Source organism: Sciurus vulgaris (assembly GCF_902686455.1).
Source record: "Sciurus vulgaris genome assembly, chromosome: 6".
Taxonomy (NCBI): domain Eukaryota; kingdom Metazoa; phylum Chordata; class Mammalia; order Rodentia; family Sciuridae; genus Sciurus; species Sciurus vulgaris.
In genome coordinates, this window is record NC_136466.1 from 30,280,564 (window position 1) to 30,305,785 (window position 25,222).

At 33.1% G+C, this 25,222-nt stretch overlaps 1 protein-coding gene across 2 annotated transcripts in view; it reads right to left on the reverse strand.

Annotated features, from left to right (window-relative positions):
* The window catches only part of FNIP1 (folliculin interacting protein 1), a 113,130-nt gene that overhangs the window by 25,478 nt on the left and 62,430 nt on the right, over nt 1-25,222 (reverse strand). Inside the window, exons 3-11 of one of the 2 annotated variants that reach the window (XM_079144113.1) lie at nt 23,387-23,521; nt 16,018-16,118; nt 15,723-15,797; nt 13,952-14,043; nt 11,810-11,893; nt 10,309-10,380; nt 7,293-7,428; nt 5,226-5,427; nt 547-632 (exon numbers count right to left, since the gene is read on the reverse strand). In XM_079144113.1, coding sequence (XP_079000239.1) covers nt 547-632; nt 5,226-5,427; nt 7,293-7,428; nt 10,309-10,380; nt 11,810-11,893; nt 13,952-14,043; nt 15,723-15,797; nt 16,018-16,118; nt 23,387-23,521 — 983 coding nt within the window. The remainder of the gene's footprint in view (nt 1-546; nt 633-5,225; nt 5,428-7,292; nt 7,429-10,308; nt 10,381-11,809; nt 11,894-13,951; nt 14,044-15,722; nt 15,798-16,017; nt 16,119-23,386; nt 23,522-25,222) is intronic. The other variant, XM_079144114.1, reaches the window with a different exon arrangement.

Sequence of the window (25,222 nt, forward strand, 5' to 3'; positions counted from 1 at the left end):
AGAACACAAGTCAGTCATTTCTAAAGTCTAAGTTCTTACTCTGTCTGCTATACTCTCTCTTCAGGCTAAAGAAAATAAGACTGAGATGATGAAGTAGACTTAAAATGAATTTCTTCAAGGGAGACACACATCAGTCATTTAGTGTGATTCCAAACTTAATTTCATTTGTAATAAAGTTCTTTCTGCTTATATCCATATATCTTTATATTCATGAAATATTTGTATCCAAGAACATCTGATTACTATCACTGGTTACAGAATACTTAAATTATTCCCTAAACCTAGGAACTCAGGAGAGAACAAAACATACTTCTGCTTAAACAAATGATTTTTCCAGTCATATATGCTTTGTCAAATGGTCCAATACTAAAAACAATACCACTGATGACTACCAAACATGCTTTAATCCCAGCCACCCTCCTCTGACTATGGGACCAAAAAAAAAAAAAGAAAAACTAAATTTTATTAGAAGTTAAAGAAAAGAAATATCTTCCTGGGTATACTATGAAACAACTCTGTTATTATGTAAAACTGGAAAATATGTACCTGAATTCATTTAGGGCATCAACTATTCGATTATATGCCAAACTCCTCTGACTGGCATCAGCTGATCTCCGGCTCATTTTCATAGCCTTGAAAACAATCATTACATAGTTAATTATGCCAATCATGGTCAAAAAATGGAAAAAAAGAAAAGAAAAAGTTACATATTTACACAACACTCTACCACCAACATTCCAAACTGGAAAGAAATAAAGAAGATATACTCATTTACAGAGGCTTTCTCTTCTGAACCTTTAGTCAATAATCATGTCAAAATTCCAAATTTTCAACTGCTAGATCTCTTATTTTAATTATCAGACTGCAGAATATCAACACACAAAGAAAAGTGATGTCCAGAGTCTCTGGGTTACAGAAGAACAACTTTTTTTCCTAAACGAAACACAACTTAATGATAACTTGTTAACAGTAGCTCTGTATTTCACAGATAAAGCTTCTGTTAATGCTTATTTCTAAAATCTGGAATGTAAAATTTCTTCTGAAATATATTTGAAGTTACTAGTAATATTTGTTTTCTTAAAGACTTAATCAGTCTAAGATGGGAAGCCTTGTTCTATGAAGACAATAATGAGATGCAGAACTTCAGAATTTTTTACTTTATCAAAGAGAATTTAATTCTGCATTCTTTACGTAATTACAAATTTACTTAATTAAAAAAAAAACACAATTAGGAAGTTATATCACTTTAGGCCAGAGATCAAGCTTCATAGAATAAAAGTAAGTTTGTTTCTTTATACTGTTAAACTCACAATTTATAAAGACGTGATTATTCTTTTGCTAGAATTAAAGTAGTCTTCTTTAATCGTATATTTTTAAATTACATTAAAATCTCAAAAAGAGGCACAGAATTCAAAATAACTGCTAAAGTAATCAGAGATAATTTACAGTTTTTAATTTAAAAAAAAAGTGAATAATTTGAAAGCTGAACCTAGACAGTAACATCTTTGGATGATCCATGGTTTACTAAATTCTATCACTAACTACTACAGAACTTTTAAAGTTCCATTCATTTATATAAATACATTTAGTTTTATCCTTTAGCCTTAATAAAAAATGAGATATTACTCATGAAGAAATATTCAGACAACTGTAAGTATTAACACTATACACTTCAGGTTACAGAATGGTCAAAACACTAAAACATGAAAATACTTAAAAAGTAATCTTTAACCTATTAAATCCCAACTTTTGAATTTAAATAGTATTTCAAAGTTACCTTAAGTGGTATACTTGTTGCTCAATTTAAATTTTTATATTTGTTCCACATCTGGGATGATGGGATAAAAGGGGTTAATGAGTTCTTCCTATCAAGTTTTATACAGAACTTCAAATATTTTTCCAACTAACTTGAAATGTTTCAGTCACTCTAATGTGTGTGTGATGAATTTGGTGACAAGAGTCTACAAAATGTGAGAGCAGTCAAGTGAAGAAAATTTAACCAGGGTCTAACTTCAGATAAATGAAAATGATCTTCAATTGTTCAGTAAAAAAGTATTGCTAGTGACTGACCATTTGGTTTTTTTCATTGAGTCAATGTAAACAATCATCTGTATCTTCTTCAGAGGCAGATAATCCATAATTACTACTGAGTTACTAAGGTGCATCCTCTGCATTCTAAAATCATTCTAATTATCTCCCTACCTCTTACCCCTAGTCTCTCTTAATATATTGCCAAATTAGTATTCCTAAAATACACCTTGGAAACAGTCTTAAAAACAAAGTCAAAACTCCCTAGCAAGCATTCTAGAGTCTTTGTGATCTGGTCCTCATAACTTCAGCAGTCAGAACTCTCACTGTTCCTCTTCATATTCTTTCCCTTCCACATTCTATCACAGGGACTGGAAACTCATTAGTTTAATTTCTGGGAATTTCCTTTAAAAAATAATCTATAAAGTTCACCGAGATATTATAAAGTAGTAATTAACTGAAAAAGTGCAAATGGCCCAATAAGGAAAATTAAGTAATTCACTAAAATATTTTTAATAATTTTTTTAAAAATGAAGATCCATTTATGTATATGTTACAATGATTCATTTTTTTAAATGGGTACATAATTTAATAAATATGGACAGTATTATTTCTACTAAGTACAATATAAAGTAATATGCATAGCAAAGGACTGAATAAGACTTTCAGCAAAATATTAATGAGTTTCCTTCGGGTGTCAAAGACAACACATTTTCATTTGATATTTCAATATATCTAATTTTTAAACTTTATGTTTAAAAAATCTTACACATCCTTCCAGATACAGTCCAAATGAAAATTTCCTCCAACAGGAAGGCATTTTTCTTTGTTCTGAATTCCTAAAAATAACTTTGCTAGTTGGGTGCAGTGGTTCTTGCCTATAATCCCAGTGGTTCAGGAGGCTGAGGCAGGAGGATCACAAGTTCAAAGCCAGCCTCAGTAATTTAATTAGGCCCTAAGCAACTTAGTGAGAACCTGTCTCAAAAAAAAAAAAAAAAGAAAAGAAAAGAAAAATTTAAAAAGGGGTTGTGGATAGTCCTCAGTGGTTAAGCACCCCTGGGTTCAATCCCTGGTACAAAAAAACAAAAACAAAAAAGTTGGTGCAGCCACTCTGGAAAGCAGTATGGAGAATCCTATGAAAAATTGGAATGGACCCACCTTTTGACCCAGTTATCCAACTCCTCGGTTTATACCCAAAGGACCTAAAATCAGCAAACTACAGTAACACAGCCACATCAATGTTTACAGCAGCTCAGTTCACAATAGCTAGATTGTAGAACCAACCTAGATGCCCTTCAACAGACGAATGGACAAGGAAACTCTGGTATATATACACAATGGAATACTATTCAGCCATAAAGAAGAATAATATGGCATTTGCAAATAAATGGATGGAGTTGGAGAATATCATGCGAAGCAAAATAAGGCAAGCCCAAGAAACCAAAGGCCGAATGTATTCCCTGGTAAGTGGAAAATTATATATAATGGTGGGGGGGGGGTGGGGAATGAGAGAATAATGGGGGAACTTTAGAAGATGTAGTAGGAAATGAAAGGGAGGGGGTATGAAAAATGGTGGAATGAGACAGACATCATTACCCAATGTACATATATGATTACACAAATGGTATGAATCTGCATTGTGTACAACCATAGAAACGAAATTATGTACCCCATTTGTGTACAATGAATCAAAATGCAGTCTGTTAAAAAGTAAAAGCGAAATAAAAATAATAATTTAAAAAAGAAAAATAATTTTCTTTCTTTCTTTCTTTTTTTTTTGCTTGTCCTTGTTTTGTTTAAGCTATTCTCAGGTTCTATCTCATATTCTACAAAATTCTCTATTTACATATTTGTATTAATATACTTATCAGCAAAATCTGACACACTTTCTTCTTCAAACACTTTCTCCTTTGCTTCCCCTAAAAAAAATATTTTTTCCTTCTAACTTGAAGGTCAGTCCTTTTTATCTCCCCTGTTGGTTCCTTCTCATCACCTCAAAATCTTAACTTGTGAAATGCTCCACAACTCAAAACTAGGATTTTCTCTCTTCTCTTCCTCAATCAATCTCAAACCTTTTAAATACTATCTATATACTGATGCCTTCCTCTCTAAGCTCTAGAATCATAAAAACAAGTGAATGTTTAGGAGGCATCTCAAAAAAGATTCTTGATTTTCCTCCATCAAATGGATTCCATATGGAGTCTTCCCCACTTTGGTACTAGCAATGCCATCCTTCTAACTATTCAGGTGAAAAGGCTTAGAGTCAATCTCACTGCTCTTCACACCCCAATTTTATCCATTAGCTAATCTTATTGGCTCTGTTTTCAAAACACATCCAGAATCTAACCTCTTCTCACCAATTCCATTACTAAATTGGCTTTGGTGTTCATAATCTCTTACCCAGATTGTTGCAACAGCCTCCTAACTGGTCCCACGACATTTACCTTTGTTCCTAGAAACCTATTCTCCACCAGCACTAAGAATGATCCTCGTAAATAACATCCTTTCTCCACTCCAGTGTTTTCCTGTCCTTCCGAAGAGTAAATGCCAATACTCTTTCAGTGGAATCCTATAAAGCCCTACATGATCTGGTCTCACTTCAAACCAGACACCCTGGTCTTCCCAAACACTCTAGTTCATATTCCCCTCATCTCCTATTTTATTTTATCAGTGGACTTCTTGACTTGCCTATAAAAGTTGGTAATTCTTCCTTACAACACTCCTTAGTTACCTTTCTCTGTTTTTCTTTTCTCCATAGCACATACTACCATATACAAAAACCATATTCATTTATTTTGCTATCTCATGAGGTCAAGAGTGGTGTCTTCTTTACAACTTCTCTTCAGTTACTAGAATAGTTCCACTACATTATGGGTCCTCAAAAAATTATTTTCTGAGTGAATGAATAGCCTTAGGTCTTCTAAAGATGGTAACCTTCTTCAAAAAGGTTGTATCTTGCTGGGGAGATAGCTCAGCTGGTAGAGTGCTTGCCTTGCAAGCACAAGGCCCTGAGTTCGATCCCCAGTACCACAAAAAAAAAAAAAAAAAAAAAAAAAAAAAAGGTTGTATCTTATTGCCATCTTCAAGAGCATTTTGTAAGTCATCTGCAAAGTGGCTTTTAATTCTTTTGCCAAATGAATGATTAGAATAATAAATTATAAAAATAAATATCTTGTAAGATATAAATAGCTACTTACCTGTTCTATAGCACTCTTTAATTTGTTCATGTGGCTTTCAAAGAGAGGAAAATGTGAAAAAAAGAATTCATTAAATTTGTTATTTTCATCTTCATCTTTGGATAACGAAAAAATTACCCCAATTGCAATCTTCTTTTTCCTCACAATTCCTGGGTTAGGGCCACAGCTTTCATCTGACAGATTAAAGCTTTCTTCTATAGACCTTAAAAATAAATGTTTTTTATTTTAAAAAATTAATTAAATTTGCAATTCAATCTTCTTGATAATTAAATGTAGGCAAATTAAAGATCTTCTGAATGTTTTGTCAAATAAATCTGAAATTTTATATCAATTTTGTCTTTGAGAAATACACTGGCTATCCTTTCATGCCCAAGTTTTTATAAGAATGTTTACTACAGATTCAGGCTGGAAATATTTTTGTCTAATTAGAGGTCCCTGAAGAAGCGGATGACCTCAATTCACAATTAAGCTACATATATGAATTTTAAGGTGTTTAGATGACGCTGGTATAAACTATTTGATATTCTAGGATCTGGTGCTCCTTTCAATTTCAGAAGCAAAATCAAAGAAGATAGATAAGGGAGTGAGTAAATGAGGAAGCAAGAAGTTTCATTATCTGTAGTATACTTAACATAGACTAAAAAAAGATCTTTGGAGAATGAATAAATTGCCAAAATAGAAATACAAAAAACTGAAATATCAAAAACATATATGAATCAAAGATCTAAACATAAAACTCTCAGAAAAAACACAAAGGATAAAAGTCTCTTGATGCTGGATTTGGCAATTTTCTTGGATGTAACACAAAAAAACAGAGGCAACAAAAGAAAAAAACTGCTCAATTGAACTACATAAATATTAAAACTTGTGCATCAAAGACTATTATCAGCAGAATGAAAAGGCAATAGATGAAATGTAAATTCTTCACACTTGGAAATCAAACATTCAGTAAGGAATTAATATCCAAAACATATAAAGAACTCTTACAACTCAACAAGAAAACAAAACAACCTGATTTTAAAATGGCAAATGAGTTTAACAGACATTTCTCCAAAGAAGATATACAAATGGCCCACAGGCACTTGAAAAGATGCTCAATATCACTACTCATTGGGGAAATGCAAAGCAAAATTAAATGAAAAACTACTTTGCATCCTCTATTAGCATGTCTATTAAAAAAAAAAAAAAAAGCAGGGGGGTGGGGAGAAGAGGCTGGAGTGTAGTTTAGAGGTAGAGCACCTGGCTAGCATGTGTAAGAACCTGGGTTTGATTACCAAACTGCAAAAACAAAAACAATACAGGAAATGTGTCAGGTGAGAACGTGGAGAAATTAGAACCTGTCTATATTACTGGTAGAGATATAATATAATGAAGCACTGTAATAAACAGTGTGGCAGTTATTCAAAAGTTAAAAATAGAATTATCACTTGACCCAAGCAATTCCAATTCTGGGTATATACCCAAAAAACTGAAGACAAAGACTCAAAAACAGATATTTGTATACCCATGTTCAGAGCTACATTACTGACAACAGTTAAAAGCAACCTAAGAGTCCACTGAGAGATAATGGATAAACAAAATGTACTTTTATTAAATGTTATTTAGCCATAAAAATGAAAGAGTTTCTGACATACGCCACAACACTGATGAACCCTGAAGAATCTTACTAAGTGAAATAAGGCAGACATAAAAGGACAGGTACCATATGGTTGCATTTACATTAGGTACAAAGAGCAGTAAAATTCATGGGGATAGAAAATAGAATAGTGGTTGCAAGAGGCAGAGGAAGGAGGACTGAGGTGTTATTGAGTTTCAGACTGGGAAGATGGAAAAGTTCAGGACAGAATTAGATGCTGATGATGGTGTAAATGTACTTAATACCACTTAACTTTACATCTAAAAATGATTAAAACAGAAAATTGTTTTCATAACTTACAAAATTTAAAAAGATACAATTTAAAAAGTCTTCAGTTCCAGACTTAAAACATTAAATACAAGTCCAAGTTCCAAAAACCCATATGCAATTGTGTTTAAGAATTAGTCAGTCTTGTTCAAATTCCAACTTACCATCTAGGAAATACCCCATTTTCCAAACTTGTTGTTTGGCTGCGTCGCCAACGTCTCTGGTAGCTGCTGGCACAACTTCGGGTAAGTGAGGAGTTTGGGGAGGGAAATGGGGTGATAAGCAAGCTGCTGAGAGATGCTGTTAAGTCAGAAGAACAAGTATAACACATAAGTCAATAATAACTAAATGTAATGTCAAATTTCTTTTTAACAAATTTAAAAGCAGTGATCCAATTTTTCATTTTGCCTTATAATCCTCTCTTCTAAAATTTCCATCAAAAATATATCATTCATGAAGAAAAATCACATATGTACTTGCAAGAGACTCAGACAATCCCCTTTTGGCATCTTTCCCCCACCCACCCCAGAAGAAAACATGACCACACTGTCCCCTAACTTTGGTGAACCTTTTAAGTCCTTAAAGGAAATGTGATGCCGTTCAAACAACGCAGTAGATAGATTTTAAGAACAAAAGCTATATTTTGAAAGATAAGTGTCTGGCTTTCATATAGGTAATTTAAGAGCACTTATGGATCACTTATGCACAGGTGATCAAACTTACTGAGTTGATTAAGAGTCATGACTGTATCTACTATGCTACAAAAAAGAGTAGACGCTACAGATTGATATCTGGAGTATTTTAAGGTGACAACACATTCCGGTAGATCTTACTCTAGTTATAATTGCTGCAATTGCAACTGTAGGAATTATTCCTTTCCCAAACCCCTTCTTTGAAATTCCCAAGACCAGTTTCTTGCTTGAGAAATTGAGAGCTATAAACCTCTATTTTTCCTTGGGCTAGAGATCTTCACCTTCTCCCCAGTAAATCTAAGGTATGCAATTAAGGGTTTACTTTGTTTAGAAATATTTTAGATTTCCATCTTCATAACCACATACTGAAAATCGGTGATCAAAACATAAAACATGGAAATATTAATGTCTTCTATAATGTACATGCCAGATGATAAGGTATTTTGGATACCAGAATGGAAAACTGAGACACTAACATTATGAAGATCTATTCATTTGAATTCTGACAAGTTCAATGATATAGACTAAAGCTTTACGTACCACACAGTTTTCTCTTGAAAAGATCACATTTTTCTCAATTAGAATTTTAAGATTTTGTATTCTACAACTGAATATGCAAATCTAATCGGTATGACTTCAAAAATAAAATGCTACCCTAAATTTAGAAAAAAATACATTTTAATTACTCTCCTGTATTAAAAATAACCCTATTAGAAGAAAACAAACAATTAACTTAAAAGGTATATATGTTATATGAATTCAATGAGTTGAAGCAGTCTTACAGATTGGTTTAGCCAGGTCTTTCAATTTACAGATGAAAAAAATGAAGTTCAGAGACACTAATAGTCTCCCAAATCCTAAATAAAATAATGAGAATTAAATTCCTATCCCTTATTACTTAAATACAAGTTCTATCAAGCAACATGATGGCTACAAGAATGATATATTCTTGAGGAATGCTAAGAGAAGGGAGGTTAAGTGTTTTCATTACAAAAATGATATCTATGTGAGATAGTATATATGTCTATTAATTAGAGTGAACTATTCCACAATATATGTTTCAAAGCATTGTGCTTTAAGTAACAAATATGATTTTATGTTAATTTTAAATAAATAGATTTGAAAAAAATTCCTGACACAGAAGTCTAAGTCTCTAGCTATACAGAAACAAGAGAAAAATACTCTAGATTCCCCCCCCCCCCCCCCCCAGGGCTGAGGACTGAACTCGGGGCTTTGCATACATTAGGCAAGTGCTCTGCCATTGAGGTAAATCCCCAACCTCTCTAGATTCGTAATAGCAAAAATAATAAACTCAACTGAAAAAAAGCTCACTATATAAAATATGTAAACTCTTCCTTATTAAAGTAGAAATTCTGTCCATCAGAATTGGGTTTCGTTTTTTAATGTTTTGTTTCCCAAACACAGATGCCTCAGCACTTATCTAGGGTAATCATTCTTTAGGATCAGAGTTTGAGCAACTAAAAAATTTTCTGAAACTTCTCAATGTTACTCTAATGCACACTGAGCAATTATAATACATAGTAAGTTTCAACTTACTTTTATATTTCATTTACACTGAAAAATTGTACCATAAACAATTAAATAGCAGAGCCATATAACAGTGCACATGGATAATAAATTCATTTAAGATCATCACATCTAATGGTATTTCAAGTCTAAGATCACCTTCCTTTTAATTAGCACTGATCTCCGGGCCCCAGTAAATAATTCTTATTTTACCTAACATACCTTTTTCTATGCTTTTTGCCTGGATAACTTCCATTTTATTTCTCCAGACACAATTCAAGCATCACCTCTCTGAAAAGCCCTGCTGGCACGCTACCCCTTACCCAGGCTAACAGAGAGGTACCCTTTCATTGAACTTCCTTGCACAGGCCTATCACGAATACACCATTCAATAAATTAATGACAGAAGACTTTCCTGTTCTCCTAGTAGCCTCTGTACTTCTGTGCTCCTTAAGGGCAGAATCTGGGCTTTGCCCCACTACCCCAATATCCAGCATGTTTTAGTAAATGTCTGCTAGACATAGAGATTTTAGAAAAGTTCCATACTTTAAAGAAAAATATACAACATTGGTTCATAATGCCTAAGCTTTTCTGGGCAAGAGACTATCTAAAAATTTAAACTTTAGTTAGCAGCAAGTTAACTAGTTTTTTTCTTGTTTTGTTTTCTATTATGGTTTCTAAGTATTCTTCTGAGCAGTATTTTTCTTTCTTGTAGTAGCTAAGCCTAAGATAACATGCATGCATCTAGGCCATATTCCACCAGGTACACTTATTAGTGAACATGAAGGTTAAATTTAAGAGGTAATTCTCTGCTCTTGCCACAATCCTCTTGTATGTCAAGTATCAATATTAATAACTGTACACATAAAATTATATGATAAAAACAGGGATTAAAAAAAAAATCAATGCAGCTAACAGCAATCTCGTAAAAAATGGAATTAGTACATGAACCCAACATTACCAGAGCGTGCTATGCCACTGTCTCTGTCCTCATTCAGCTCTCTTCCAGGCATGTCCATTGGGTTACTATGAACTGCAAATCAAGACAAAATTGTCAGTTATAGAATATATTCATATTCAGGTGGATATTGCTCCTTTTAAAAAGCAAACTAAATCATGCTCATCTCATTGCATTCCTTTATTTTTTCAATAGCATGGCACCAACCCAACACCAAGAGCCATTACTCAGTTGAACAAGCTTTGAGATCTAAAAGATTTGAGATTTGATGCTGAATAATCTATGATATAATATCTAAAGAAGTTAGGGGTAACTAAAATCAATACTTTAGAAGCATATTTAATAACAGATATTCACAATACACTACTAAATGAAAAAAAAGCAAAGTACAGAACTGTATGAATGTTGACTGCTGTGGCTCACTGATGGGTTATCTTATGGTATACTTCACTGATTCTGACTATATCAATGTTTAAATGGACACATAACAAAAATAAACATTTTTATAATAAAAAAGAAATTTATTTGAAATGTATACCAATTTTGTTTTTAAAAGATGGGGGTCTAGGGCTGCAGCTTGGTGGTAGAGTGCTTGCCTAATACGTGTAAATTCCTGAGTTCAATCACCAGCACCACAAACATACCAAAAAAAAAAAAAAAAAAAAGGTATATTTAACCAACAAGATGGTTAAAGCACTTTTTTGCCTATTTTTCGTATTTTCCAAATTTTCTATGATAATGATGTATTGTTCACGTTTAACATTTACAGGGAAAAGAAAAAGTAATTAAAATAAGAAAGGCTAAGTGAATACAAATCTGAGAACAATGACCAATAAATCTCTAAAAATTTCCACAAGAAGGTTACAATGCCAGGTCACTGTGTGTGAAATGTGTGAAAATATGGAATAGTACTAGATTCCTATAAATATAAAATCACAACCACATACTCTATAATAAATTTAAAGATATAAATGACTATACTCAGATATGCCTTTTACAGAGCATTATAATGGTGCTTGTTCATCTAAATCTTAGCTCCAAGAAACACTGCTTTGATGAAAAAATCTAGATCAGAAATTTTACAATAAGAGGATATTTTCTGCAATTGATGAACTACCATACAAAAGCTGCTCAGCCATGGAAACAAGACAGTGTCAAATATAAAATTCCAAGTTGTAGTATAAGAAACAATGTTCATACTAAATTTTGGTTTAAGAATCTTAAGTTAAAATCATTATGACAAAATGGGAAGAGAAATGACATAAAAATATCATTTTTTTATGAAAGGAAATTTCATAAAAATATCAACAGTACTGCTAATTTCGTGGAACCATTAGGAATATATTCAGCAGGAAGGAATTAAGTTCTTATAGTTTCTAAGTAATGCTTTCTTAACCACAACCTCCCCAACTGCATTCATCAACTCTCTTGTTTCCACAGCTTAACTACAGATTCTAGCCTCTAGGGCACAACAACTAGTCTACCCACACAGCACATGGCAAACCTGCAAAGAAAGAGGCGCTCCTGATCAGGCGGAGCGGACCCTGCTCAGAGAACGCCCGCCTGGGGCTGCAGAACTGTGAAAGACCTACATGGCGAAAATGTAAAATACACATGAAAGAGGGCTGTTAGAGAAGCCACAATGCGTCAGGGAAAAAAGATAAGGCAAGGTAGCACAAAAGCAGACTAACAGATAAGGATGGAAACTTGTAACTTAAATAAGAATTCAAATAGTCTTCCCTTTTTGAAAAAGGATGGTCTTCCTGTGAGTCGTGGTTCATGTCAACAATTTCTTGCCTATTTCTTAATAAGCCCATATATAATAACAGAAATATGTTTCTGCTATACAAGGTAAAAATAAAATTAAATATTCTATCCTTTCTAATGTAAAACAATTTTGTAAAGATTCAAAAGACAATAATGTCATCTACATACGCCAAATAAATTTCTTTAAAATGTCAGTTAAGATTACAGTATTCTCCTGCAACAACAATAAGAATACCATCTTACTGCATTTAGCACAAGAATAGAAAAGGGTCTTACTGACAGATAAGCACATTTTTTGCATACTCTATGATCTCCTGTCCCTAGGTTTAGATACATATTGCTGTCTTTCTAAAACATTTCTTTCCCCAACAATCTGGCTAATCCTTCAAAGTTTAGATCTGACATCCTCAAGGAAGACCTCCATGACTCTCCAGGATTGAGTGAGGTGCCTCTCAAAATGTTCATTACACCCTGCTCTTAATTTTGTCTAAGAATTCACTACAGTATATTATAATTATTGGTACTATTTTTTGGACCCCCACTAACTATAAGTTCACTGAGGCAGAAATTATCTGGTTTCTCTAGGCCTAGCAGAGTGCTTCACATATTACAGGTCCTCAATAAGCACTAGATTGATCGACTGACTGATTACAAATTTAAAGAAAATAAGAAATAGTGGGCTGGGGATATAGATCAGTTGGTTGAGTGCTTGCCTGCCAAGCACAAGGACCTGGGTTCAAACCCCAGCACCACAAAAAAAAAGAAAGAAATAGCGTTCGCCTTTCCTTGAGTTCCAATTAAGAATGTGCAAGCACAAGCCATTCATTATTTAAACATTGTTCTTTATTAAATGGATTTTCTGCTCTGTTAGAACAGAAAGGATGAGTAAATGTAGCCTCAATAGTGTAATTCTCTAAGTGATTTGTACTATTAAAAGGAGCAGTTTTTAATAAGCCCCTTGAGCTCTTAATAGTGTCAAATTATAAAGAAAAAAGATCTAGTTATTTCTTTGTAACAGTTCTACTTTATTAAAATGAAGTAATAAAAACTAGTTGCCTAATATAGTTAGTTGCTCATCTGAAAAAACATGACTTATAAAAAATAATATTTACTGAGCAAAATGTTACAATGCTCAAGTTGGGAAAAAATGTGTTTTCTACTAATACATAAAACTAATGATATTTATTAAATTAATTATAGAAAGTTCTTACTAAACAAGGAATGAGAGAAATATCCATATTTGGTTAATTGCTGTCCACTCCCTGAGATTTTGTAGTTCTTTATGCAAAAGGGACATAGTGTAAGCGGCGGTTTAGTTGTGCTTTCTAGGACAAATGACCAGAAATTTCAGAAATAGTTTGTCATTTTAAAATGTTGAGCTTACAAAATAACAACAATTAGCTAACCACATTACTAAGTTGTTAGTCTAATCTTTTAAGAAACAACGAATTTGGATGTCTGCTCATTTGAATTACAGATAACAAAAATGAGAACCATTTTAAAATGACTTGTGGTTAGGAAAGAGAAGAGATAAGGGGCAATATCAGTCTTTCTTGGTTGAAATATTTAAGAACACCTGTATGGGATTTTCTGTATCAATGAAAGAACCTTTTAAACTACGTCAAATTTAAAAACAAAAATGGTGAAGACAAATTATATTTCCATCATTCTTTCAGGTACAAAATAAATACTACATCCTAATATAAGCAAAATGTTTTCTAAATATTACAAATGGTGTAAGTGCAATTTACTTGCATTTCCCAACTATGGTATTTGAAATTCTTTAGTTTTATAAGAGATTTGCATGCTTAAGAAATAGATGCAAATCCTTGTTACTGTTAACATTTTCTAAACTTATAAAGTCAAATGAACCATTTACCTATATTTCCAAGTAGTCCATTAATAACTGTGGTATTATCAGCCTTTAATGTATTATTGTCTTGATTGATGAATTCAAGACTGTCCTGTAACCTATGGAGGGAGAGAAAAATATAAATTCCAAATTCATTCTATGCTTTAATGGCAATTCTGTGTACATCCTAATGAAATTTTATAAGCAAAACACTCTTTAAGTATGTATACATATTAGTATTATAAACTATATATAACCAAGTAATCATTTAAATGAGGGGTTAGCAAACTACATACAGCCTTAGGGCCAAACCAGCCTGCTGTCTCTTTTGTTTATATATTATTTATGGTTGTTTTAATGCTGTGAAGCAGGGGTGAGAAAGTTTAATACACTGTGGCTTGCAAAGTAAAAAATATTTAGCAACTGGTCCTTTTAGAAGGACTCTGATTTACATTACCAACAAAGTTTTATTTTCTTTTTAAATATTTTTTAAAGTTCTCAATGGACCCCTATTTTACTTATTTATATGTGGCACAGAGAATCGAACCCAGTGCCTCACACATGCTAGGCAAGCACTCTACTACTGAACTACAACCCCAGCCCACCGACAAGGTTTTCCCTCAAATTTTGGAAGTGAAAATATTTTCTTGACATCTGGGTGTGGAGGGATGAGGGAAAAGAGGAGGCAGGAAGAGGCAGAAGAGGAGCAGGAGCTGCAACCAATCAAAAAATATCTCTAGTATACACATTTAAAATAGCTTACATTACTTCTTTCAGTGTATCTTTTAGAATAACAAAAATATTATGCTGTTAGTGCAAGTACCCTTTCAATAAATTTCAGAAATTATTACAATAACTTAGAAAAGGTGAAACTGAGATGATTACATCTAAAAATCAATGATCTCTAATTTCTACTTCACCGATAAACTCAAAATTCAGCATTTTTCACATCAAGATTTTTTTAAAGTTTTCACAATATTTTCAAGAACATTTCCCTTTTTTTGGTTCCTGGAAGTAAAAGAAAGAGCTGCTGCAGGTATTAGAAACATAGCTAATAAAACTTCAAAACAGAAGCAGTTTTAAATCATAAACAACTAAGGAAAGTTCAAGAGACTTTCTCTAGTTTCCTTGCTGCCTTCTTTTCACCTCAGGTTGGGTCTCCACCTCCTGGATCTCCACCTAGCCAGTGAGCTCTGATTTGGCACCCACAGAATTCATCTCTTGGGGTCCACTACCACCTAAGTCCAATCCTCATAGTTCATTTGTTAGGTTCTGATAAACAGCCCATTATCCTAACACCAGGCCTACCATTGTTTCAGCTAACCTTGGCATTCATAGCTTATCATAACCCCCACAGCTATTATTACATACTACTTCTGATACTGACATGGCTGCCTAAGCCACTCTTAATAGTGTGGAGTTCACTCTGCAAGGGATATGAAAACTGAAGAACACAACCCTATAAAAACTAACTTAGCACAGAACTGCAAAACTAAAAATCAGCAGGTTAACCTCAGATGAAAATACATTCAACCTTTTCATTCCAGATATACCATCAAGTGAATTATCAAGTGAATTATAGAAACAGAAACCACATCTCCTGTTTTCAATTTAATTCAAATGATGCAATCTGGCCTCCATAAACTTTCAAACGTGGGGAAGGCCAAAAAAAAAAAAAAAAAAAAAAAAAAAAAAAAAAAAAATCTGAAGTTGTGTTATAGCCCAAAGAACGATTCTTTTATTTTCATATCTGTGTATCAAAACTAAACCATTTCTCTCTGCATTCATAAGCACTTACGTATTGAGACTTCCACATATACTGCTGCCAGTCCGTGCTGTAAAAACTTTGCTGAGCATAAGCTGTGGAGGTGAACTATGAAGAAACACAGAAGGTCAGAGAACTCATTATTGTAAAGAAAAATTTGTGAATCACCCAGATTTTACAGCATAACATCAAGAGCCATGAAGTAGCAATAAAACTACAGATCATCATAAATCACATGACATGCTCAATCTGAGTGAAAAATCAAATGAAATTATGTCATCTTCAAAAATAACTGAATTCACTTTAAAAATTTAAGAAAACCCCTCACCGGATTTGATGAATTTTTAAGGTGGATCCTTTGTAGCTCATTGCTACCGAGCCAAACATCATCTCTCCAAGCATATTGGCATCAGAAGAACACCTTGAACTCTGAACAATAATCAAAACATTAGTAAAATTGCAAAAATTTAAAATCCCTATGACTTTTTCAAATATTGATTTTTATTTTAAAAATTTCTTGTTATATTATTCTATGCTGAGGGTTTTAATTCTTCTTTGTATACACTGTTCTAAAACTTGATTTTCTTCATTTTACAATGTCTCATACAACTAACCATATTCTTAACACAGAAATTTAACTCATTCCTTTTAAAAGCTGTACCATAACTGGGCATGGTGGCACACACCTGTAATCCTAGCTACTTGGGAAGCTAAAAGTAGGAGGATCAAAACGCCAAGGCCAATCTGGGTAACTTAATGAGACCCTTCTTAAAATAAAAAATAAAAAGTGACGGGGATGCTGAGTTCAATCCCTAGTACCACGAAATGAAAATACTACAAGATTAGATCAGTCCCCTTTTCTGATGAATATTTAGGTCACTTTCAGGATTTTGCTAATAAAAAAATCAACATTCATTTTTTAAAATTTTTTTTAGTTGTAGATGGACACAATACCTTTATTTTATTTAATTATTTTTATGTGGTGCTAAGGATCAAACCCAGTGTCTCACATGTGCTAGGCAAGCACTCTACCACTGAGCCACAACCCCAGCCCAAAAATCATTCTTGATGATGTATTAAACACATACAACATTTCTCCAGGAGAGATAACAAGTATAATTCATTGACTAGGTAGAATAATTCTACTTACAGGGTAAACTCTTCACATATGGAGTAAAGTGTCCAATATGGGGTGATCTGTATCTATTTTGTATTAAAAATAAAAGGACTGTAATCTTCAGATTCAATATAACTCCTATCAAAATCCTAATGGCATTTTCTACAAAAATAGGAAAACAGCCTAAAATTCATATGACCATGAAGTCAGGAAGAGCCTAAGAATCTAGAGAAAGAATTAAAGTCCATGAATAGTCTAACAACCTTGAGAAAGAAGAACAAAACTGGAAGCAACACACTCCAGATTTCAAAATACATTTCAAAGCCATAATAATCAAAACAGTGTGGTACTGGCATTAAAAACAGACATCAAAACAATGGAACAGAATAGAGAGTCCATATATAAATTTGTACCTACAGATGCAACTGATATTCAACAAGGGTGCTAAGAATATGCAAAAGGGAAAAGACAGTCTCTTTAACAACTGCTTCTGGGAAAACTGGATATTCATATGCAAAAGAATAAACCTGGGCCCTTACACTATATGTAAAAACCAGCTCTAACTGGAATAAAGACACAAATGTAATATCACAGGAGAAAAGCTTCATGACATTGGTCTAGGCAATGAATTCAGATATGATGCTATAAAGCATGGGCAATAAAAGCAGTAACAGACAAGTAGAACCACATCAAACTAAAAAACTTCTCATAGCAAAGGAAACAAGAGGATAAGAAGTCAACCCATGGAACGGGAGAAAATATTTACAAATCATATTTAAGAGGTCAATCTCCAAAATAAACAAGGAACTAATAGAACACTACAGTAAAAATGAATAAACTGATTTTTAAAAGGGCTAAAAGACTTGAATAGACATTTTTTCAAAAAAGCATACAAATGGTCACCAGTTAAATTTAAAAATACTCAACATTATAATTAATCATGGAAATGCAAATCAAAACCACAATGAAATATTACCCACACCTGTCAGGTTGGCTATTTCTACCCCCCCACCACCACCACACACACAAAAATTTAAAAGATAACAAATGTTGATGAGGATGTAAAGAAACTGCAAACCCTGCTGGTGGGAGTGCAAAATGGTGTAGCTGCTCTGAAAAACAGTATGGAAATTCCTCCAAAAAGTTAACATATAACTACAAAGTGATCTTGCAATCCTACTTCCCAGTATTTTATCCAAAAGAATTGAAATCGGACTTTCAATAAGCTATCACCATACATGGCACTATTCACAATAGCCAAAATGTGGAAATAACCCTAAATGTCCATTGACAGATAAATGAACAAAGAAAACATGGTATAACATACAATGGAATACTATTCAGCCTGAGAGAAAGGGAAATTTTGAAACGTAAGACACAGATGAATCTTAAAGACAACATGCTAAATGAAATAAGCCAGTCATAGAAACATAAATATTGTATGTTTCCATTTGTATAAGGTATCTAAAATAATCTAATTCATAGAATCGAAATCATAATGGTGATTTGTCAGGGTCTGGGAGGGGGGAAAGGGAGAGTTACTTAATCAAAGGGTAATAAGTTTTAATCGAACAATCTGATAAGCTCTAGAGTTCTATCTGTAGTGAACAGTGATATAATGTACACTTAAATTTTTAAAAGGGTAGATTCTCATATAAAGTGTTGCTAACATAACATATAAAAATAGGGGGCAGTACTAGGAATTTAGCCTAGGGGCTCTACAACTGAGCCACATCCCTAACTCTTTTTATTTTATTTTTTTTTATTATTTTTTTTGTCCTTTCTTTTTTATTTATTTATTTATTTTTTATTTTTATTTTTGAGACAAGGTCTCACTAATTTACTTAGGGCCTCACTAAATTGCTGAAGCTAGCCTCGAACTTGCAATTTTTTGCCTTAGCTTCCCAAGTCGCTGAATTACAGATGTGTGCTAACACACCCAGATAAAAACAGACATCTTTGAAATATCAGAATGTCTGTTTTCAGAGAATTCTTCATTAATATATTTCCATTCTTCTTTAATTGTCCTCACAGGAGTCTGAAAATAGTGAAAAAGTCACACTTGATACCATTTACTATTCATATACTACAGCAAATATCACTAAAAAATCACCTACTAAATATCTATTCTCTACTTATTTTTTAAAATCCAATTTGTTTCAGGGCCCCAATGTACTCAGCTGGAAAAAAATTACATTTCACAATCTCACTTGAAAGCAAGAGATACAGTCATTTCTATAACACTGGGACTAATGATTGGAGTAGCAGTTTTCAGAAATACCAATTTACACATTTGACATGGATCTAATCAATGAGATGTAAATGGGAAGTCACAAGAGATGGAGATGTTATGACCACAAGGCAACAAGAACACATCATCTCTAGCTGGACATGGTGGTGTACATCTGTAATCCCAGCAGCATAGAAAGCTGAAGCAGAAGAACTGCAAGTTCAAGACTAGCCTCAGCAACTTAGTGAGACCCTGTCTCAAAATTTTAAAAAGGAGCAAGGGACTGGGGATGTGATTTCAGTGGTTAAGCACCCCTGAATTCAATCACTAGTACCAAAAGGTGGAGGGGAAAGAGCATATCATCTCTGATTAGGTAGAAAAATAGAGGAACCTTGATCTCTGAGGACATCTTAAAACCCATAAATCATATCTATATGACATACCTCCGGACTTCTTGTCACATCAGAAAAACAACCCATATATCTGTAAGCCACTTTTATTAGAGTGTTTCCATACAATTCCTAATTGATGCAATTATATAACAATGAGGAAGATGACCTAAATGACTATTTAAGATAGTAAATGAGCATTATTCACAAATTTTACTAAAGTGATTCATCATGGGAAAAGAAAAAGGACTGGGTCACATTCCCAGTCCTTTTAATTTTTATGTTGAGACAGTCTCACTAAATTGCTTAAGGCCTCACTAAATTGCTGAGGCTGGTCTTAAATTTAAATTCCCCCACTTCACTCTCTGGAGTCACCAGAATTATAAGGCGAGTGCTACCACATCCAGCAAACTAGAGAAATGCAAATCAAAACTACCCTAAGATTTCATCTCACCCCAATTAGAATGTCTGTTATCAAGAACACAAGCAACAATAGGTGCTGGTGAGGATGTGGGGAAAATGGTACACTCATACATTGCTGGTGGGGTTGCAAATTTGTGCAGCCAGTCTGGAAAGCAGTGTGGAGATTCTTCAGAAAACCCACCATTTGACCCAGCTATCCTGCTCCTCAGTTTATACCCAAAAGACTTAAAATCAGCACACTACAGTAGTGATGCAGCCACATCAATGTTTATAGCAGCTCAATTCACAATAGCTAGATTGTGGAACTAACCTAGATGCCCTTCAATAGATGAGTGGATAAACAAATTGTGGTATATATACACAATGGAATATAATGCAGCCATAAAGAAGAATAAAATTATGACATTTACAGGTAAATGGATTGAGTTGGAGAATATCATGCTAAGTGAAATAAGCCAATCCCAAAAAAACAAGGCCGAATGATTTCTCTGATAAATGGTTAATGATACGTTATGGGGACAGGGGGAGGTAAGGGAAGAATGGAAGAAGGATGGGTCATGTAGATAGAAATGAGAGGTGGGGAGGGGAGAGGGGAAGGAAAGACAATAGAATGGGACAAACATCATTACCCTATGTACATGTATGAAGACGCAAATGGTGTGACTTTACTTCATGTACAACTAGAGAAACAATAGTTATACTCCATTTGTGTACAATGAATCAAAAACAAAAAAAAAAAGTTTGTAGTTTTCTAAATATATTATTTTTTCCAATGAGATAAAAGGTAGGGTAAGGAGTTAGCAGATTTCAACTAAAATTCAACCATACCTACAAACTGTATCCCCAAAAACCCCAAAATCCATTGTCTGTAACATATTCTTATTATTCATATACATACACCCAAATACAACTTAAAGGAACAAATAAATAGTTCAAAATTAAACCTCAGCCCCCATCAGTCCCACCCCCCAACTTCCATTCAGTGGTCTTTCTATATTCTGATACTTCTGTTCTTAAAAAGCCAATCCTAAGTCTTTTCTGAAAATGAATAGAATTTATGGGACAAACAGGATATGGTGGTGGTAGAGAGCAAGGCTCACCACCAAGCTGAGGCAGGCCTAGAGTTACCAGCTCCTGTGACAACAACAGAAAGATTTCAGACATGTTGCTCAGCGTAGCAGGCATGAGTTTATTAGAAGGTAATGAAAAGGGAAAAGGGGGACATTCTCAAGAGAAAGTGGGTCCTCTCAGAGAGGAGGACCTAAAATATTTAAAAATTATAATCAAAACAAGACAATGAGAATTCTGATTTTACAACTGAAAACTAGGGAAAATACAGATGCACATTATTTTTCCTTACATAGTAATGATTTTTTTAAACTCACTGGTATGTTTATTGTCTACTATGAATCTTTCTTACTATTTTGTGTTTAAAAATCTATATATTTGTATTTTTTTACCTCCTGTGAAAAACATTCCATTACACATAAATATTTCACATTATTTTATATATATATATATATATTCATGTATGTAATGCTATTTTCTTTCTCAGACCTATGTTCTTAATTTTGTTGTAATAAAGACACAAAGTTAATTTTCAGGAAAAATAATTTATACTCAGGTTCCTAATAGGAAGCATCTCTTCTATTCCTGGAGTTTGGTTCAGATTTAATTTTTATTTCAAGGCAAAGAGGTGTGTGAACTGAGAACATTTCAGAAATAAAGCAGAAAAATTTTTTAATGATAAAGCAGTTTTTAAAGATTAATGCCAATCTTACTTGCAAACTAAATCGCTATGGCCCAAATGAAAATCTTCCCTTATAAACTTATTTTTGATGTGTCTAATTTCATCATTATTTTGACTAAAATAACTTATTTTTGACTAAAATTATTACTTCTTATACTAAGCAAACTATACAAATTTAAATATTAAGGCACTTTTTCATTTTACCACTGTATAAAAATCATCAGAAAGCAAAATACAATAAAAATAAATTGCTATTTAAATGTTATGAGATCCAGGCTTAGTAGAGAAGGCTTGTAACCTTAGCAACTCTGGAGGTAGATGCAGGAGGATTGCAAATTTAAAAGCCAGCCTTAGCAACTTAGTGAGATTCTGTCTCAAAATAAAAATAAAAAGGGCTGGGGATGTGACTCAGTGGTTAAATATCCCTGGAGTCAATCCCTGGTACCAAAATAATAATAATAACAATAATATAAATAAATAAATAAATAAATAAATAAATAAATAAATAAATAAATGATTTTCATGAGAGCATGTAATTTTCTAGGAAGGTTCTCTATGCCTGTTCTGACACAGATCAGATAGTTAAAATGAGTATCACTGGCATGTTATATAATTTAATGTGACTTAATCCCCAATAAAGGTTACATAATTAAGTATTATTACTGCTGGCTTTTTTAATCCCTTAAATTTAAGGCATTATCTTTCCAAGTACTCACTGATGGATGCTAATAATCTGTTACAGGCTGTGTATTAAAAAGATAATGTACTAGTTACCTGAGAACACACTTTATCAAGTACTGTGAACTATGTTTCAACCACTGAATGCTTTCTTTAAAAAAAAAACAGAAACAAAAAACACTTGAGATGCTCATACAAAATGAGATTGTAATAACTCACTACCTTCAGGATCTCTCTAATCTTGATCACTTTGCTAGTTATTTATTTTTAACCACATAACAGAAGGCAAGTTTGTGCAACTGAACACAAATTAGAAAACTTCCAAATTGTGCAAAATGGCATAAGGTAAATGGGCACTACATGTTAGAAACTGTTTAAGGTATCATGAAAGAAAATGGAGAAAGCAGAGAGAACTGTGTAGTATCACTTAACAGCTACATTTGTGTAACTTCAGAATCTTCATATATACTGCCTCACTGATAAAGTAGTGTTAAATTTTCATCAAAACAGAATTATCTCATTACAAACAATTAAAAAGTCCAAGATTCTATTTTGGTACTACTAAATATAAAATACGATTCATGCAAGCTTGGATGACATGAATAAATTCACATTAAGTGACATTTGCTTAGCATGACACTGAACACTGATCTTAGGTAGAAAGTAGTTAAGTTTACAGAGAAGCTGCTATGAGTTACTGATTTGTTAATTCTATATTTTAAAAGAGGCATCATGTTACTTTTGAAAAATAAAAACAACATTTCTGGTTGTATGTATCTCCAATTATACTGTAATATCATATCATGAACTGTATTACTTTATATTTATCTTCATACTTCAATAATGAAAAGATACATAAAATAAATTATTCTGGAAGAACAATAAATAAGATTTGAAAAAAAGAAAGAGAACTCTTGGCTATCTACATTCATAGTTCTCTATACTTTTCCTATCCTAAGATTTTCCAAAGTTCATAAAAATATTTAATTATCTGTCTCAGTATCTAAAATGTAAAATGCTCCAGGAAAATAACTATCATATCTCAGGTGCCTAAGATGGTGCTCTAAACGTATTTGTAAATCAATAAGTAAATAAAATCAGTGATCTTACCTGGTACTTAGGACACTGCTCTTTTACATCAGAAGATAAAGTGATAGAACTATCCAAAGAGGAAGAACTATCTCCTCCAGGCTTCAGTTGGCAGCATTTCCCAAAGACTTTGACTTGGGCATCACTGCAGAGTTTCTGAAATACAGTTGATATTCCAATTCATATTCTAATAGATTTTTTCACCATATACAATACAAATTTAATCACAGCATAAAAACCTTTGTAAAAACCAAGGATGAAATAACTAAAAATAATACAATCTTAATGTAAACTCTATTTCTAATTTGCTGTTTTCTCCAGTAATACCTGATATTCTCTGACATAGAGATATAACATTTGTGGAGTTTGTACTGCACTTTTCTCACTAACTTTACTAAATCATAAGAATCTTTCTATATCACTATAGTCACAAAATTCATTAATAGTGACTTAATAATATACAGTGGCAGTTTTCAAATCTTTGGTCTTAAAACCCATTTTGTTCTTATAAATTACTGAGAATCCCAAAGGCCTTTTGCTTACATGAGTCATAGCTATTAATATTTTCCTATATTAGAATTCAAAATTGAGAAAGCTTATTTATCAACTCAAATATAACAATAAATTCATTACAAGTTAACATAAACAACATTGTTTTTAAAAATTACGTATATATGTGTGTGTATATATATATATATGCTGGGGAGAAAAGTAGAGATGGGAGGAGAAATGCAAAAGAGTTATTTTACCTTATGTACATATACATAGTATATATATGCTTAATCTTTTGAAGTGAGAATGTATTCATGTAATGAATATAAATTTATCATAAGAGTTGAACTTGCAACTAGAAGATTGTACAATCTAGTATGAAAGAATGTATTTCTTTCTCTTTATTTCTCTTCCTCTCTTCCCCATTCCAAATGGGTTCGAGAGCTTTCCTGCTCACAACTACCAAAGCTGCAATCAACCAATGTAGATTAATGTCTGTTAACACTCAAAAATACTACCAATGTCTGTTAATACTCTAAAATAGTACTTCAGTGCTTTATCAGTCACCAGGATACTCATTCTTCCAAGTGAGAGGTCTCAGTAGGCTTTAAGAAGAAATAATTGAGATGAGCACAGTGGCACACGCCTGAAGTCTCAGCAACTAGGGAGGCTGAGGCAGGAGAAATCATAAGTTTAAGGCCAGCCTCAGCAACTTAGTGAGGCCCTAAGAAACTTGGTGAGACTCTGTCTCAAAACATAAAAAGGGCTGGGGATAGGGCTCAGTGGTAAAGGCCTTCTGGGTCCAATCCCCAGTACCAAAAAAAGAAAAGAGAAGAAGAGGAGGAGAAAGGGGGTAGGGGTAGCAGGAGGAAGAAGAAGAAAGCAACAGCAACAGTTACCATCATTAAAGGCATTTCAAAGAGGATATTTAATAACCTCTAAATCATCTCTAACCAAATGCTTAAGGGGGGGGGGGGGAGAAGGGCCTTTGAACTAGACATGAATTAAAAAACTAGATTTATGGTCAATTTACTTGATCTCCCTAAAACTTCATTTGCTATCTGTTTAATGGGAAGAAAAGCCCTACCTAATGACATTTAAGGAAAAATGTATGTACACACACAAACACAAATATATATATATATGTATATACATATGTCCACATATATGTACACACACAGTACACACAGTATTACAAAATAAGGTAATTTAGAGAACTAGCACATGCTTACTGATGTTTACTTGTAACTAGAAAAAAGTTAAACTAGGGAACTAACATAAATCAAAGGACTTCACTATGTATTTCCATTTACATTATTTAATTTAAACACTAAAAATATTAGTATTTTTAGCATAAGCACCCTT